General features: G+C 38.4%; 1 protein-coding gene across 2 annotated transcripts in view; it reads left to right on the forward strand.

Moving 5' to 3' along the window:
- The window catches only part of Jhbp2 (Juvenile hormone binding protein 2), a 38,360-nt gene extending 28,626 nt beyond the window's left edge, over positions 1-9,734 (forward strand). For both annotated transcript variants that reach the window (XM_072302149.1, XM_019054771.2), the window contains exons 4-7: positions 2,964-3,111; positions 5,045-5,178; positions 6,745-6,894; positions 8,806-9,734. In XM_072302149.1, the coding sequence (XP_072158250.1) occupies positions 2,964-3,111; positions 5,045-5,178; positions 6,745-6,894; positions 8,806-8,957 (584 nt within the window). In that variant the 3' untranslated portion in view covers positions 8,958-9,734. The remainder of the gene's footprint in view (positions 1-2,963; positions 3,112-5,044; positions 5,179-6,744; positions 6,895-8,805) is intronic.
- Positions 9,735-19,633: the final 9,899 nt, after the last annotated feature.

The raw sequence follows: 19,633 nt of genomic DNA on the forward strand, positions 1-19,633 counted from the left end.
AAGCCGAACGAAGTATGCTCGGATATCATTTAAAGAGATCAAATTTTTCATTTCCATTAAAAATTCAACTTAGAAACAGCGGAGAATTCAATAATCTCCGAGTTTTTAATGTAATTGATGAAGGTAAATTTTTAGGTTTTCAATTTTTTTTTAGAATCCACCTGTGTTTACAATTAAAGTAAAAATAACAGTTTAGAGCCCGGCTATCAACAATTTTGGAACAGTTGGGTGATGTATATGTTACGTGCATATTTCTCGAAACGGCCAGACATTTCAATCTAGATTACACTTATACTCATGACGGATTAAAGCTTCCACTAAAATTATGCTGCAAACAAATTTTATTACAAAACCGGATATTTGTAATAAATTTTGTTCGCCGCACGCCTCCTCAAGCATGTTTAGTCAAAAAAATTGATCTTTCAAAAAATGTTCCTCCATCCGATAGAGTCCACGATTGTAACTATCGTAGGATGTAACGAGGGAAAAATATGTGTTTTAAAGATTTACATCCATCAACGGATTTCTATTCTGCGGCGTGCTTCCATAATTAGACTACATTTTACAATTAGGAACTAGAATTTCTGGTTCAGTTTAAAAACAATGTAAGTACCATTAGTTTCCCTACCATTAGTACCCCTAGTTCCCTACCATTACCCACCCCTATGTGTTTTTACGGATGAGCCGGAAAATGTAGTTCCTGATTGCAAATATAGTCCAATTCCTCGAAAATAGAGCGATGTACGTCTAGAGCGGTGGGAGTTGCTAACTTTGTCAGAGGTTTAACCTAAAAACGAAAGAATTGAACGTAATCTTATCGTTAATCCCCTGAATAGTTCGTCGCCCTCCTGACGTAAGGGTCGTAAGGGCGTAACTACACTCTACGATGAACCCTGTCGTCCATATAACTCAATGCTTTCTCGGGTCATCTCAAATTGTATTTACGCCCTTCTGTCAACTGGGCGTATTTCTATCAAACAGAACTATGTGCAGGTGAGAAACATGGGGTGTGCTCTAGAAAGCTGGCTAAGAAACAATGTGGTCAGTGGGCGTGATTCCTTTGAAGAATTGGAAGAGCGGGATTTTAAATTGAGCAAAGAGAACTATGTGCCAACTAAATTCCAACCTGCCAACTGCGGAATTCATGAGCCGCGGGCATGGCACGAGAGCGTTGTGGACAGGGCTCATGAGTTAAAGCGGAAGCGGAGGCGGGACAACGGCGGTTCCATCTCCGTTGACGTCACTGGCGTTTTATTGTTCTCATTCACTCTTACGGCAAGAGAACTAACGAGCACACCCCATTTTTTCACCTCCACATACAATAGTTCTGTTTGATAGAAATACGTCCAACTAAGCGACGAGTTGATAAAACTACGCGACTCTTACACGGAGGTTAAACACTCGACAAAATTGATAATCCGCCAATGAGATCGCTTCATTTCAGATAAGTCAGAGAATCGTGCCGCTGATTGGTATAGATTAGCCGTGGCATCAGTGTTGAGGCAGGTCGCTTGCGCCCATGAGGTGAACTGGTCCGCTCCAGTCCTGCGTTCCGCGGTGTATTTTGCCGAACTCAGCAAAAAGGGCATATGTGCATGAGGATTCCACTAGAGATATGTCCTTTTTTCTGAGCGCGGCAGTGCTGGAGACTGAAGTGGTGTAAGCGCCGCATCCAATAACCGCAAAATTAATTGCAGCCCACGTAGCGCCGGTTTGGTTTGGTTTGCAAGTTACGTTGTTAAGGCGGGTTTTCCAGGTGATTCGCACTGACTAGCTTTATTTTTAGCGCGTGTCGCAACTCGATGTTTAATATGTTAAGTTGTCTGTGGCACGCTTTGTGAACGCAAAGGAAATCACATGCTTTACCATCTTTATGAGAATTTTCTCTAAAATTAATCGAAACATCCGAGTTGAATTATTTCTGAAGCAAGTGGCATCTTCTCGGTCTCAAAAAAAGCCTGGGTGTCTTAATTTTTAATTTGGTATTCTCAAAAATTACTTCAGTTTGGGAATAATCGTTGGAAAAGTCGTCACGTAACTCTAAGTTAGGCTCTATACTGTGGTCTAAGTTTATCCAGAAGGCAGGTGCATGGAACCAAATTCTTGTTCAAATGAAAAAGAAAAGAAAAAATAAATTTAATGAATACCTCTTACACTAGAATTTTTCTTTAGATAGTTAAAGCTTTTGTTGTTCTGTAGAAAATTCGGTTGTTTCATTGTCCTTACCACTTTCTCAAAGAGAATTACAGGGCGAGGAGACGTATCTAACTGGACGATTTCGTATTATTTTAGAATTTTTTCGGTGTGCGTATTGCAATGCTGTTAAAATCGTGGCATTATTTACCTACTTGAAGAAAACTAGGAACTCTGATGGGTGTTTCGAAAGCTAAACTTTTGGCACACGAAGACGAAAGATGCGTCCACATAAAATTTGATATGTACTATTTAGTTGCATATCGATGACCAAAGTGGGAAACCTCGTATCTCCATTCGTGACATTTCAGACTTCTTGCAGTACTACTTCATTTTATCTTTGCGAAACTCTTCAACGTACTTCTTGAAAATTTACGTGATTTTTCATCTCTGTTAGTGGAATATTCTGTAAAACTTTCCAGCTTTAAAGTTAGCTTTTTTCTCTCGGAAAAAATTAAATAGGCGCGCAAATTTCGAAACGCCGCAATGGAGATATGTGGGCTCGTACTTTGACCATCGGTATTGTAAGTGAGTGCACAAGGGCAAAGGATCTTTTGATTGAAACTTCACTTACCATTTATTACGTATCACCTCAATAGACTTAACATGTATGAAACGTCCAGAGAAATGATGCAAAGCATACTTTTTTACGTATTTATTTTATATTTTGTTAATTCTCCTATTTACTCTCTCTTTCTGGAACTTCGTGTAAAATGATGAACAAAAAAAAAAAAAAGCATCCATTGTTAAGACGTGTTCTCCTGTTCCAGGTATTCCTGAGCTGGAAATCACCAACGTCGAACCGATTGTGATCGACGAAATAAACCTCGCCTTAGGGTCAGGACCGGACGGATACAGAGCTACATTCAGAGATATCGAAGCCTTCGGAGTTAGCAATCTTACAGTTACCCAAGTCAGGTTGGTAATCATCACGATGGATATCGACGGTGAAACTACCAAACCACGTATCTCATTTGCGGTGTTTAAAAATCTACGCTCACATTTTATTTTTTTCAAGTAGACCAAATCAATATCATTCCTTGAAACTTTCGCGGAATTTTCTCCGCACAAAGAGGAAAGATCACAGAAATTTTCAAGACTGGATGTTAAGTAGTTTTTCATTTAAAAAATAAAGTATGACAGGAAGTCTTCGACGTCGCAAACCGAGATACGTGGTTTGGTAGTTTCACTGTCGATATGTCGCGACAACTAAAGTGCGAAACCACGTATCTCCATTTGCGACTTTGCAGATTCTTCATCATACTTCATGGTTTCCTCAAATTAAAAGCTAGTCAACGTAACTCATCTAGATTTTCCTTAATTTTTCTTCTCCATTAGGAACATCTTCTGTAAAAATATCAAGCTATTTTGGATTCACCGAAAAAAAGTGAAGTACATTTAACATTCTGGATGTAAAAGAAGTGTGCGAAAACTTATAAAATGCTGAATTACCCACTGCAGCAGTTACTTTGGCAATGCCAATACGTAAAACTAAGCGCTGTGGCAGGTAATTCAGCAGTTTATAAGTTCTCGCACACTTTTTTACATTCAGAATCTTAAATCAACTGCACATTTTTTTCGGTTTTATTTCTCCTCGAAAAAATAAAATAGAGGCGGAATTTTTGAAACACCGCAATGGAGGTACGTGGGTTTGCACTTCATTCATCGATATGTAATCGTTAATGGGAAAAAGAACCTTAATCCAAAACATCAAACATAAATTGAGCTATTCAAACCGTGCCCTACCAGACAATCGCCTGTGATTCGCCTTCATTTGACTGTGTAAGCAAAAAGGGTTCATCCGTGCTTGAATAGTGGTATCCATTTCTAATGTTGCCATGGGCTTTTAATTGAAAATTTCAGGGTTTCAGACAACTAATCTTGACAACACAGATCTACTCGGAACAACTCTTTGGCGCTCTGTGGCTCCGCAATGTCACTGCTCCCTATTAAAACCACTATATTTTGGAAATCTCGCTCTTTCACATATTTAATACAAAATCACTTTTCTGTTCTTTACTAAGCATTCTTTACAACTTTTCTTAGGGGCACCCCAATCGCCAACCTTTTTAGGCAACCTGATATTTGGATGACATTTTGCAAAAAGGACTCACTATCTCTAGCTCCTCCATGAAATCACTTTTCGGAAGAGGGAAACCAATGGCTCATATGTTGCTTCTAAAATAAGCCAGGAATAGTGGCTCCTTATTGCAAAATGTGGTCCATTTGTCTTTCTACGTAAGGGACCATACCATAATATGAGTTGCTTTGTGGAAATGTAATGAGAGATGCTCTGTTCTGCATCCATAGTCTCGTGTATGTCTCATTCCTGAATAAACACTAGCTGATGTACCATTACGCCAGTAATCCACTTTTTTGCCGAATAAATACAATTATAATTACTATGTGTCTTAGGGAGACTTTCTTTAGAAAATAATCCGCTTTTCTCAACAAAAATTCTTGCTACCAGGCATGAAACCCGAGCAGTTTTTTTTTTTGTAAAATAAGGACGGTGGTAACTTCTTCGTCACATTTATGCGGGCAATTGACCTCTATTTTTCGGAGTAAAACTTTATCAAGGTTTCGTCGAATTTATTGATCGAATAGGGGAAAATTAAAGTACATTTTCATCAAGACTCTACTAATATCGCATTGTTTAAAAGACAAATTTCAACCTTTTTATTAAAACAATTTCACTCCACAAAAAATTTGCTTTTCGACAGTTACCATTGCTTCACATATTTTTGAAATAAATCATTGTCAATAATTTATGCTATTAAAAACATGCTATACTCTAAAATGATTCCAGTTATGATCGTTGTTTTATTTACGTGGTTTTCGTTTTTTCCAGGTCTGATTTGAGCAGTCTTCAGTTCCAGTTAAGTTTCTACATACCTAAAATTTCAGCGAAGGCTCGCTACAGGAGTTCCGGCGTGTTGATAATGGTGCAGGCGACAGGCGGTGGAGACTATTGGGGTGAATACGGTACGCAAAAATGCCAATGGCAAAATTTGATATCTATTTTATTATAATAAATAGGTAATAAAAGCAAAAAGAGCAGGAATATACAATTGAGTTGTTTGAAACGTTTTGGGGGTTCTATAAGAACTCCATTTTTAATCGAACACACTAATAATTGATATAATAAGGACAAAAGCATGCAAGCTTCGGCTTTTGTCGTTTTTTCTGATGGAAAATCAGATTGTCTGCCATGGGATAAAATCCCGCAAAACTCCCTGACTCTTTAAAAGTCTGAATATCTCAGTCTTCTCTACCAATTTTGTGTAATTTTAAATATGCTATGCAATGACATGTTTATTTCAATATGACCACCATATGGTCTTGTATTTGGTCCCACTGCTTCCTGGGTTATTTTAAAGCTTCTTTCTTTTCACATCTTGTGCTATTTCGTTGTTTTTATTGCATCTAAGAGAGACTGGATCTTCTATTCCTCCAATACTGTCCAAGAAACGAAGAAACTTAAGTCCCTTATTTTATGTGTGGGCTCTGTATAACGACCCATTGCAAGAACCAGAGAGATCTCCAGAACTTTCTTTTTCATCTCAGACATGACTCATAAGACTCTAACCGGTATTACCTACAATAATTGTTGTGCCAAAATCGTTGAAGGCATTACACAGTCAATTTATTTACAACATGGAATACCCTAATAAAGTCAGCTGCATTCATCAGACTTTATACAGGGTGTCAGTGTGGTTTAAATCTTGATTTTAACGAAATCGAGGAATTAGGCTTTAACTATATTTTCATATGATCCCCGGTAACTACCCGTTCTTAGGTCACTGAGGTGTCACGCGAAAATGTTGACAGAATCTTAACGAAGATTCTTTTGGTTGTCAGAAAATGTTTTGATCTATCTCTTGTATAATTTCGAAAATTTCGTTCGCCGAATATCCTCTAAACCAGCGCCAGGCAGAAGCTTTACTAAAGAATAAGAGTTATTGATATTATAAACCTGCCTTCGAAGTTAGTTTATTCAAATGCTGCAGCCGAAACGGATATGGTTTAAGTGGACTTTTGAGAATCCTGGGCTGATGAATGTCAAATATTCGAAACGAGAGTATATTGAGCCTACTTAATATTCCAAACTTGACATTCTTTGCACTTTTGATGGCTAGAGTCCAAAACCACGTGCCTCAGTCATAACGTTCTATAATTCATTTGCTCAAAAACTCCAATTGTTTTGTAAAAAAAAAAAAAAAAAAAAAAAAAAAAAAAAAAAAAAACCTTTTCCCACAGTTTCTGCAAATATTTTTGTAGCGATGCAAGTAATGCACAGGAAATTAAGAAAAAAAAAACATTCTATAGTTTTCTTAAAAAAAATAAAAAAATGAACGACGATTTGCAACGTCGTATACGGAGATATGCATTTTTTACCGATGTTATTCTCCTTAAATGAAACTTAGGAAGGAAAGAAATTCCGAGCTTATCATGCAATTTCAAAATAATGACAACTGTAATCTTCTTAGGTCGTTACATCACGGGCAAAGGGTCAAACTAATGACGATTCGTGTATAATTCTTTTTCTAGAGGGTGTAAAAGCGAAAGTGTACTTCAGAGCATCGGAATACCAAGCTGAGGGACGGTCTTATCTACAAGTGGAGGACTTAAAGATGGATTTCAGCGTCAAGAGCATTCAAATGGGTATACAAAATGTTCACAACGGGAACGCTGTTATAGGTGAGTATGTTTTTTTTTCGCCCGTCTCTCCTGAAAATGTAACTTTTTCTCCCCAGAGAACTCCCTGACCGTGGAATTCGTCCAACTAAATTACAAAAGTTAACTGAAACTACTATCGATGGGTCTCTAATACTTATATTTCTTTTTGTTGCGAGCTAATGGCCAAATCAGGCGGAGTTCTTTCCAAACATCAGTTTTTTAGTTCATTAATAAAATGTTACGAAAAAATTTGTCAATAATAAACCGTTTCGCATCGCTCTATCGATCTGCATAGTTCCTCGCAGCGCTTCCGAAAGAGTAGAGATACCCAGTGGCGTGCGTGAATTGGACTATATGATTGTTGCCATTTAAAACCTACTGTAAAGAATCGATATTAAGGTGTTCGCTGCGAAGACCCTGTTTATCGATCCTCTTCAATAGGTTTAAGTGGTATGACAATCGTATATAGTTCCTCGCAGCGCTTCCGAAAGAGTAGAGATACCCACACGATAATTGATGCATAACATTCTTTATGGACGACCCATTAGCGTTACTCCGATTAACAATGTTTGATTGTGTTCGGTGAGATGAAGAGAACCGCATAATATCTTTACCTTGGGCTGCGGTTTTGGCAGGCGAAACGGAACCAAATTTCGCATCTAAAGTCACCTCACACACTCATCATTGACACACCGAGTGACGCACCGCACCGTACAAACCCTGGTGCCAAGTTGGTATATCATACTGCCGTGCTAAGGAAGAACGCCGTATGAACACTTCGAGAGTTGCCAAATTTCCTTCGATAAAATGTTCATTTTTAAGGAATATTATGAATATTTTTCCTTGATATGTTCAGACACTTTGATCAAATTATAAACAAAATTATCTATAAAATTTGTAGAAAAGTATTCAAAAATTTTCCTGAAAATTAGTGATTTGCCAGGAGAAATTTGGCAACGCTTGAAGGCTCATACGGCGTTTTTTCTTAGCACGGCAGCATAGGTGTGCATTTGGTGTTCGTCTTATCCAGTAGTTAATATAAGATGCAACGGTGCATTGAACTTACTACACTTTTTTAAAGTAGATTGCTTGTGAAAAAGGGCAAATTTCGATTTATACGCAAATTTTTGTGATGATTTTTTGATACTGACTTAAGAATTATTTGGCACTGGGCTCGGTGTCAGACCTGCTCCAAAGTCAAACACTACTCGCCATTTTTACAAGTAGACTCTATTCAATAATCTTTATGAATACAGAACTTTAAATAAGCTATAATTTCGTTTGTAGCTCTCTTTTTTACTCCCATGTATGTATCAATTTCATTTTACCTACACTGAAAAAAAACTCGGTCAAATGAACTGGATGTACAGTGTTTAAAGTCGGCCGTACTGTTCGGCTCATGTAACGGCTCCCTCGGTTCTAGGCACCGTATTCTCGGCTCATGCAACCGAGATTTTTCTATGAGTAGGCGTGACCTATTGATAAATCCCCATTTGAAGCTGTAGTGGAGAATCGATTATTAAGGTATTCGTTACGAACAACCTGTTCATCGGTCCTTTTCCATAGGTTTAAATGGACGTATTTCTATCAAACGGACCTATGTGCATTAAGACATGAGCCTTGAGACCCATAAGAATACATGTATACCAGGGCTCACGTCATAATGCACATAGGTCCGTTTGACAGAAATGCGTCCAAATGGCAGACCAATCGATGTATCGCAAAGCACGCCGAACGCATCTGGGGTCGGTTTGGTTTAGAAGCTCGGCTGCATGAACCTAGGACATGGTTCCTGGAACTGAGAGAGCGGTTACAAGAACGATTTACAGCACGGCCGATATTGAACACCGTACTTTCGGTTCATATGACCGAACTTTTTTTCCGGTGTAAAGTGTGATCTCAATTTTAATCTTGTTTATTTGGGTGTTACAGAGGCTGCTTTGAATCTCTTCATTAACTCAAATGCTCAGGATCTGTTACGGGAGATGAAACCGTCCATTAAAAGAAAGCTTTTGGTGACAATGAAAGGATTCATCGACAACCTGTTCTCAAGAATTCCTTACGACAGCTGGATCGTAGATTGAGAAAAATATGCGATGATTACAAAAAAACACAGATCCATGGAAATAGTGCCAAAAATCTCTGTTAAAATAATGAGAATGACTCGCTTAAATCTATTTTTGAACTGAACATTCTTAAAATGTATCAACATTTTCATTAATGGACTTCTCTCTCAAGACCGCGGGTTTTTATAAAATTATATGTACGTGCGCACGATCAGAGTTCACTTTTGTTCACCTCCATGTACTTTCAATGTTTCTAATTTTCCTCGAAAATGACAGGTTCCAATTTATTAATTTTTGGAAAGCATCGGGTGGTTAGTAGCTTACTGTAACGGTTGAAAAATGAGAATTTTGCTCATCTCTAAATCGCCGATTAAAATATTCATTCATCGTGGAAGAAAAATTTTGGCAACTGCGCGCTAGTTTTGGATAATTTTTTTAATCAGTTCGAGAGGTGTTGCATGATACTATGCATGCGCTTGACTTTGAAGCGGAGAAAAATATTTCATCTCAGCATACTTTTAAACGATTTTTTCGACCACCGGTAAAATTTGTTTACAACTTTTAAGGCAAAATAAAAATGAAAATGCCTCACGTATCTCCAATGCGGAGTAGATACCTACACGTCACTTAATTTAAGTTTATTTATTAATTTATTGAAGTACTTTTACGTTTTAGGATAAGGATTTACACTAGTGCTATCTCATCACACGGTTTTTGTTTCTTTTGTTGACACAACTTTATGCAGGTATATGTTTGCAATTTGACTGAAATAAAATTTTGAAATAAAACATGAAACGTATTTTATTATGTTTTATTGGTTACGTATAGAAGGCCCATTTTGTTTTTCCACACTTATCAACGACCAAAGATCAATGCATCATCAATCATCACTACTTTAAGGCCTCCGACCCCTTAAAGTTAATATTTTGTCACAGTTCGTTTGACTAGGTCGATTTCCATAATTTTTGCTGCTATCGACAGGTGATGGTCTCTAAATGAGCCACTGGCCACTTTATTTAGATCAACTCACATATACCCGCGGGGTAGGCCTCAGAGGGCGCCAACCGTCTTCTTAGGGTTGGCCTCCGTAGCGGCCATGGGTATATTTCCGTAGACCCCATATTATGTCCATTGAGCTGACGTCATTCTCAACGAACAATACTATGTTTTGCCTAATGATGATATTACGGAGCAAAATCTTGAGCATTCGACTTTAGCGAGCAAAAACTCTTTGGAAAAATTTTTCATTGCAAATAGGTACTAAATTCAAAATTTGTAGGGGGCAATTACCAGAAGAATACTTACTTGAGGACTTCAATATTTTCAATGTACGACAGTCTGGAAAAATTAATTCATTCTCATTTTTTTTCAGTTTCCGCTAAAAATTTGGAAATTTCTTTCGACTCAAACGGCTTGCCTTCGGTAAGAATAGTCTTGCGAATCGGACGTATTTCTACCAAACAGACCTATGTGGAGGTGAGATATATGGGGTGTGCTCGTTAGTTCTCTGGTCGTGTGAGAGTGAATGAGAATAATAAAGCGCCAGTGACGTCAGCGGCATTGATCGAGCGCACGCACGAGAGGGTAATCGTCGTCGGGGCGCTTTAACTCATGAGCCCTGTCCACAACGCTCTCTTGCCATGCCCGCGGCTCATGAGTTCCGCATTCAGTTGGCACATAGGTCTGTTTGATAGAATGTAAAATCCCGCTTTCCCAATTCTTCAAAAGGAATCACGCCCACTTTTACATTGCTTCTTATGCAGCTTTCTAGAGCACACCCCATATTTCTCACCTGCACATAGGTCTGTTTGGTAGAAATGCGTCCAATTGATTTTAAGTGTAGTTTTGGCACTCTTCGTCACAGAAAATGTCTTAGGGCCGATGAAAGGTTCTCCTTAGGCAGTTTTTATTCTACCATGAGTTCGACACGCGAGGTGCTAAAATAATACAGGATCGAAGAAAGACACGAGGCGCAATTGCTTTTGCCCATGAACTCTTGAAAGTGACCTGTCTGAGCTCATTAACAACCGCTGTAATTAGTGTTCTAGAACGGAAACAATTTTACGACGAAGAGAGCTCAAAAGAAATGAGAATCTCCTCCCATGCCTTGTCGTGTGAAATTTTTTATGCGCTTTTCCTGCTGAAAGTGCGTTGTTGCAAAATTGAACGTCTGAAAATGAGCTGGCACTTTTTCACTTATTTAAGAACAAAGATGAGGTAATACAAATCTTAACATCTCATAATCGTGAAATTTGAAGTTCATCAGAGTTACATTCAACAGCGTGGAATAAAAAGACCACATTTTGAAATGAGGCTATTTTACTAATTCTAGGTCATTTCAGAAAAAACATGGAAGTGTCATTATTTTTTAGATGCATATAGGTGTTTTTATGGGTGAGTCAGAAAAATTATTTCCTCATCGCAAAATGTTGTCCAATCAGTATTTTGTGATAGCCGACGCGTAACGGAACTTCAGTTAAAAGAAAACAGAAAAAACTCACATTGAGGTCGCTTTTCCCGTGGAGGTCACAACAAATGTTCAGAAAAAACAGCATTCAAAAATAAATGTATTTTTCCAATATCACAACAGTGCGCAAAAATGAAACATTTTCTTCGGTGCTATGCATAGCTCATGGCTACTACAGTCGTCGTTGTTTTGTGTTAATTACTGAATATATTCTCATGAGAGATATTTCTTAATAGACAAGAATTTAAAAAAAAAAAATTGAGTGCTTGAATCGTAAAGCAAACGGTTAACATTTTATATTGAAGTCGAATCCATGAGCATAACCGAAGGTCGCTCGAAAATTGCACAAGCTCATCCTTGTAGAGGAAAAAATACATCATAGGTAGGATTCGCTTAAGGAAGAGAGAGAGAAGAGAGATAGAAGAGGAAAAGGAATGGAAAAGAGGGCTACAGCAGAACGGAATGGACTTGCGGTCGATTTTCCTTGAAGTCTCATCTGCGAAGATGCGAAGCACCACACAGACGTAAAAAGCACTATCATCGATCTATCATCAAAGAATTGGAGGCTTTTTATGGCAAAAGAATCCTTGTGAAAAAGGAATAAATAAAAGGGAACAACGTACACAAGGTTTGAGTGCTTCATAGTTTTCTTTGATTTAGTGCATTTTTACATAGTTCCTTTTATCACAAGTCTACGTCCACTTCTAGGATCCTGTGTACTTAATCAAGTATGAGAATATGACTCTTGACAAAGTAGCAAGCGTTGGCGCCGGATGAAGCGTGAAATTCCCATAATTTTTCAGTTGCTTGAGGCTGACGCAAAAAGATATTTCAACGATAGAAGCGAAGAAAAATATACTTCGACAAGGCAAATTTAGCAGAGAAAATAAAATCAAACTTTTGCGTTTTTTTGCAACTCTCCAACGTTTTGTTTTACTGATCAATTTGATCTTACCCTACTTTGTGTTCTTTCGCAGGCAATAAGGTACTTAAGTGAATACGTATAACGACGGTGAAACTACCAAACCACGTATCTCGTTTGCGGTGTTTAAAAATCTACGCTCACATTTTATTTTTTTGAAGTAGACCAAATCAATATCATTCCTTGAAATTTTCACGGAATTTTCTCCGCACAAAGAGGAAAAATCACAGAAATTTTCAAGACTGGATGTTAAGTAGTTATTCATTTAAAAAATAAAGTATGACAGGAAGTCTGCGACGTCGCAAACCGAGATACGTGGTTTGGTAGTTTCACCGTCGATAAGTTTGGTTTTACGAGTGTATTTTCCAAATGTTTAATAGGATCGATGTTTCTTGCATGAAATTTTCATCAGGAAACTTATAAATTAGAATAGACTTAAATTTTTACCATATTTGGTGATTCTTTTTCAATACGGACGATATTTTGAATTAATAGATAGCCTGGAGAATTCCGAGAAAAAATAAAGCACGGGTTGAAATCAAGGAGCTTGAATTAAGGGCTGTGATTGGGCTGATTTTGGACGATGCCGTCCAATCATACACTAAAATCTTAAAGTCTCAATACTCAAGTCCCTCTTTCATTTCTTCGACGAAAAAAAGGAATTTAATGTTCAAACTGTCAAAGAACATTTTACATGCGAAACAAATTAATTACAGTATCTTTAAAAGAATTCGCTAATTTATTTTTCAATCAAAGAATGAAGTAAAAATCCTTCATTTAAGTATCTTTCTGGAGCTCCTAAAAATAGACAGAGATCATTCTTGTGTCTTAGTGGTAGTAGTTTTGCGGTTTTATTTTCACAGTCATTAAAGTTTTGAGCCAAGCGGAAAATAGACCGAGTTTAAGTCTCTGCACTTGAATGCTCGGCCAATGTCCATGAATTGGGGGCAATTTCCGGAGATGACCAGCAGGAACAGGTTTCCTGAAGGATATTAGCGTATAATTAGGCACACTTAGCGAGTGCGTGGATGGTTTAAACGAAGCGTAGAATGTTCGAGTTTTAACCAATGTAAAAAAATATTCTTAGTTTCTTGGAATTGATGTTTGCAAGTTGTTTTCTTGTTATATTATTTTTGAGCCTTGCCCTGGCGTTTAAATTATAACTGAAGTTTCGCAAATTTTATTAGCGAATTACCCGCTCCCGTCACCCATCCAAGAAAATACACCCACTAATGATGAGCTAGTATGGAGTTTTACATTTGTGTGTGTTTTTCATTTTAGCTACGAAACATTCAAGGAAAACAGATCTAAAGTTGAATAATGAGACAAGGCATATCATGAACAGAAAAAGTTTATGAGGTGTTGTGGGATTAAAATTGGGTCTTTCATCTTCCCATTTTTGACGTCATGCTCGGAGACTAGCTCATCTGAAAATAATCAGTTGAGATATCAAAAATAAACTTTGGCAAACCTAGGCCTAACGTCAAAGAGAGTACCTGGCAAACCTACACTGAAAAAAAAAGTAGCTTGGATCAAGCATGATAATTCTTGAATTTGCCGCCAAGAATTTTCTTCATCTTGCTTTAAGCTAACTTTTTCTTGATTCACGAAAAATAATGCTTGGGTTAAGCAAAAAAGTAGCTTATATTAACCAGCAAAATTCTTGATTTAAGAAGAAATACTTCTTGGCGGCAAATTTAAGATTCTTTTTTTTCCAGTGTAGATTTTCCGGGTATAATCAGAGTTTGCCGGTAATATACGAGGGGCGTACGTACATACGAGGGTACTATCCACTTAGCGACGTTCAAAAGACACCTTTGACAGCTCATTTGTTTCTGTCATGAAAAGATGAATGTTTTCTATAAAAAATTTCCGGTGCTTTCCGTCAAATCGCAAGGAATTTTCACAACAGATTTCCCCCCAAAAAAATTGCAACCGGTATTGAGGGAAAAAATAAATTTTTAAACAAAATGATGCATCGTCGTAATTCAATCAAGCATTTTCTGACCTTTATTCTTTTATACTTACAAAAACATACAGTTTATTTGTGGCTTTAGCCTCGCGCGGAGAGAAACATTTTCCAAATCATCGTAGCTGCGTGTTTTGCATGAAGAAGCTGAGCCTCACCTCAAGTGCATTTCAGCTTCCCACTCGCGGTCAAATGAGGACGATAAAAGATCCACGGCGTCAATTGGACGTATTTCTATCAAACGGACCTATGTGCATTAAGACATGAGCCTTGAGACCCATAAGAATACATGCATACCAGGGCTCACGTCATAATGCACATAGGTCCGTTTGACAGAAATGCGTCCAATTTTAAATAGGAAGTTGTAGGTTTTACAACTACGATATTGGCACAAGAAGCACCAGCCCTTTGTGAATTGAAAAGACTTAAACCGTTAATGACGTCAGAGAAAGGAAGTTCGATCATCGAATTTAACAAAATGTCCGTTGGGTTGCTCATGGATATTATCGATGATTGATGATACGGTGAAAATCGCGTGTAAGACGGATGATGGTGGGTCCCATGACTGACGTTTTCGCAGTGAATTGCAAGTTTGTCCGTTGGGCATTGCGGTCGCAGAAGCCTCAAATTTTTTTGAAAAAAAAAACCGACCTTTCTCCTTTAGGCTACCGAAATGGAGATCACGCACTTTTTAAAGATCAACCTAGACTGATCCCCAAAGCTCCATGGGTACCCAACTTTCCTGCGGGCCGATTTTTGGACCTAAGAACAAAATCTATAGGAATAAAAGACGACGCAGGGAAAATGGAGCGATCCCATTGGTTGAAATGGGCGGTTGTCATACATTAAGGGAGGCCTGATGGACCTTATAAGGGCTCTCGCGGGTTGCTGTTAGTCAGCCTTTTATACTACCTCTTTTGCCCATTGCAACCAACCGCTTCCACAAGTAGGATCGCTCAATTTTCTCTTGGTCCTCGTTGTCTATAGCTATGTCTATCAATTTAAATAATCAGCCCAAAGAGATATTCGAGAAAAAAAGGCATATTTGCTTTCAGTGACCACGTACTGAGAAATAGCGCCTTACAAAATGTGCACAGGTTCCCCGTGCTTCACCGCTACCTCGTATTTCCTGGAGACTCAAACGCAAGGCAAAGAAAATAGGCGGCTTGACTTGGCCGTCGGATTACGCTAGACGCTGGCCATGCGCGCAGCGGAGTGATTACAGAATTCGATAGAATGACCGATAGACAAAGAGGACGATGGGGAAATGGGGCGATCCTATTGGTGGAAGCAGATGGTTGCAATAGACATAGGGGTTTAGTAATAGACTAACTAAGAGCAGCCCACGAGAGATCACATAGTCCATCATTCCCCCTTAGTCTATGACAACCACCCGTTTCAACAAATAGGATCGCTACTTTATTTTCGTCCTCTTTATCTATAGATTTGTCTATCAACCTTAATCAGCTCGATGAGAGGCCTTGCTCCTTCAAATTGAGTCGAGAGAATGCGTGCTCGATCAGTGCACATTTCTGCACTCATCAAGTGGACAGGAATCTTAATACCAATTAATCAACCTCTATGAAAGGTTTTTGGATCGCGTTAACTGCATTTTTTTCCTGATTGCGGGCTCTTGATCCCGTTTTCCAGGGCTTAAGCGTGGGTCGTCATCGGCCGTTTAGCCTAGGCTAGACCCTGACTCCTAACCGATTCATTGATACGTGCTGCCCGATCAATGTCATTACCAGTTTGAGTGTTCTCTAGTTCAATTCATACCTTGAGCTAATTGCCGGCGTTGGTCGTGACACTGGCTACCAATAGGACATAATACCACAGCTCTCATCATTACGCGTCAGAGGTCGTGGGAATACCGCTACTGTAGCTAGTATTTTCAGGAGATTGCTGTTCTGGGGACGCAGTTTAGCGCGTTTTTCCGATTGGAAAAACAAACTTCGGAAAATGTCTCTCTTTCTTCGAAAGTTAATCTGAATAACTAATTTTAGGGCATACATTTACAGTGCAGATCTAGACTGCGAGACTTTGACTTATAACACTAGTTAGAGCAATTTTATGTAGGAGAGTACGGATTCCATCGACATGAACCGATCGAAAAATGAAAACTTGAATCGATCAACGTGAACCAATCGATACCAATTCGATCGACAAATTATGAAAAAAACCGATGTCGATTCGATCGCCATGAATAGATCGAATGATAAAAACGTGAATCGACCGAAAATGATTGGATCGAAAAACCCGTGGATCGATAAAATTTGGTCAATTAAATCGGTATCGATCAAATCACGTCGATAGGTCCACGTTTTTATTTTTCGATCGATTCATGTCAATCGAATTCATGAACTTATTGTATATAAGGGTGGCCAGTCCTCACTTTTCGGGCTCAAGTGGATTAAGGTTAAACCCTATCAGTACTACCAAAAAAATCTAGAACTTTTTCCTTTTTCCTATCACATTGTGCAATGAAACGAAGAAACTCACCGGCTTGCGTGTTATATTGTGCAGAATTTCTAGAAGAGAATGAGACTTTATTTCAAATTTTAAGTAGGTCAGGCTCACAATGGGCTTTTCAGAGCTCAATTTAAATCCATCATAAAAAGCGATTCTAGGAGAGGCAGCCTCAGCCTACCTTCCGTGAGAATCGACTGTTATACATTCATTTATATCGATGGCTAAAGTGAAAAACCACTCGCAGCAGCTTGCGACGCTGCAGACTTCTTTTCATACTTTATTTTTCCTTAAGAAAATTAGTAAACGTAATTTCATAAAACATTTCCTGGCTTTTTCCTCTATGTCAGCAGAATATTCTCTTAAAAGTTCAAGCTATAAGGAGAGCTTGAAGATAATTTAAGAGCGGAAATACTGAAATATTGCGGTAGAGATACGTGATTTTGCACTGTAGTCACCGACATAGAGGTAAAGCAGTGTTGTCGACTCGACAGAATCGCCATTGACTTGAGCTACCAGATTTCGGTCTGTGATCAATTCTCCTGCTCGGAAACAAGGAGCACTCACTGGGGAAAAAAAACACATTGGATCTAGAGTCCAGACTCTTGAAAACATTGCCAAGAAAAAGGACTCTTGATTCAATCAGATTTAAGTTTAAATCAAAAGGAAATCTGCTCAAATTAGGAGGCTTGGTTCTTAATTTAAGCTTAAATCTGATTGAATTAAGAGTATTTTTTCTTGTCGATGTTTTTAAGAGTCTGGACCCCAGATCCAATGTGTGTTTTTTTTTCCAGTGCTGAATTTAAAAATCAGTCATGAGGAGATAAACACATTAAACACCTCTGTCCACGTGAGACAGGTAACAAGACGCCTTCGAACTAGAATGTATGCAAGATGGGATACGTCCCTTCATCAAACATACTTCGTCACTCCTCTGGCGTATGGGCATACTTGGATACCTGCATGAGCCCCAAAAAGCATGGATGTGTATGTAAAACAGAGCTCGCCTGGAAATTGAGATATGGCCTTGCGTCAGAGAGGCGACGACTTGCGGACTGAAGACTATGCACGTGAGTTGACGTAAGAATGTCAAGGATAAGTTTGAGGCGTTGAGCGAGCGAGTCCTACCTTAAGCTCGGCATGAGCCCTCGTTAATGTAGAAACGCACTATGACCGGGGTCCACGATTATTTCGCTCAATACTGCCCTCTTTGCGGCGACGAAATTTACCCTCAAGTGTCAAAGTCAAGGAAATAATTGACCAGATCGTGGTTCCGTCAACATGAAGTGAAGGAAGCTCTTAAAAGTCTAGCCGTGTCCATGTCTACCGCGATTTGGGCTCTTTTTTGAAGGAAACACTCGCCTTTAAAAGGAAGGTGTTGCGGAAAATGAGGGCAGAAAAAGCAAGTTTTGCGAGGAAAGATTATCATGATGTTTATTTTTTGCATGATCGGATTACTGTTAGAGGAGAGCACTGGGACAATATAAAGTATATTTTTCCTTCAATGGCTTGCAAGCGAATTATTTGGAAAAAACGACGCATTTACTTGTTTTTTTGTTTTGTTCCTGAATAAAGATTTAGGCTCTTTTTACCTCATCATACGTCACTACTCATCCGAATAAAGCGCGATGACGATTTAGAACCGAAATTTTTTATAGTCGTCCTGGATTTTTTTTTAATAAATTTCAGGCTAGCAAAAGTATTGAGAACCTTTGTAGGAAATGCCCCAGATAGGAACGGCATATCTCAAGTAAGAAATGGGTATCTCCAGTGTGACGGCGTAACTATTCGCAAATGTTTAATTTATTTATTTTTTTAAAAGGAAAACCACCAAACAGATTTTTTTAAAATCTTTTATGAAGTTGTTTCACCCGTTAAAATTATTCATTTGTTTTTCTTCCTCATAGCAGAATATTATAGACAGGAGATTATAAAACGTCGGAGTACAGATACCCGTTTTTAGACTTTAACTATTGGTATGCTGCTTTTAATCATGTATGTAGTTACTCTCATCTTAACTTTTTTCGCCCACAGCGTTCTCATTAGAACCATCTGAGTAGTCTGCTCTATTAGCGGAATTAGGCATTCTTTTTGCAAGGGTGGTGCAGGGAGGCATTTCAAGAACGGAGGTCTGGAGGGCTTAGAGAGACCCCAAAAGGTCAGAGGGGTTTTCCCCAGCTTCAAAGGGAGGCTTGGGTCAATTCGGTAAAATTTTGAAAATTGAGACATGTCAGGAGAAATTTTGAGCTACTTTTAGAGAGAAGTTGACTAAATAACAAAAATGACATACAACGATTTCAAAGATGGCAGAAACGTCACTCAATGATCTCGCAAAATCCCCTACATTTTCTGAAGAGTCCTAATAAGATTTCTAAGAAGTAGCCCCCCCCCCTTTCCCTCACCCCATGTTCTGCTATGCTTGCAAAGGAGACTTGCCTGGTCGACAAACCCATTCAGCAAAACGCTTAAACAAAAATTGCAATCATATTTGCAGGGATGAGTGTCTCGGCTCATCTGAAAATTTTCAGTCTTCAGACTAGTAACTTTGACTTTAGGACATCAGGACCAGAGTTTTCAGACGTACCTTGGAATCGTACAGATTTAAAAACTTCTGAAAGATTCATTTGTATGTTGAGACTTTCACATTCAAGGCAATATCAGGGATATTTCAAGCTGAAGGCACTGTGAAGAGTTCCTTTAAATCTATAACAAATAAATCAGGAAACGTGAAATTTGATTAAATTGATGAAATTTTTCTATAACCTCTATTATATTAGATATTCTATTTTTGTAGCATCTGAGGACACACATTATGCTAGTTCTAAGTCGGCAGCTAAAGCCAACGGATCATAAAATATCATTTGACGAAA

This window comes from Bemisia tabaci, chromosome 7, assembly GCF_918797505.1.
Source record: "Bemisia tabaci chromosome 7, PGI_BMITA_v3".
Lineage (NCBI taxonomy): Eukaryota > Metazoa > Arthropoda > Insecta > Hemiptera > Aleyrodidae > Bemisia > Bemisia tabaci.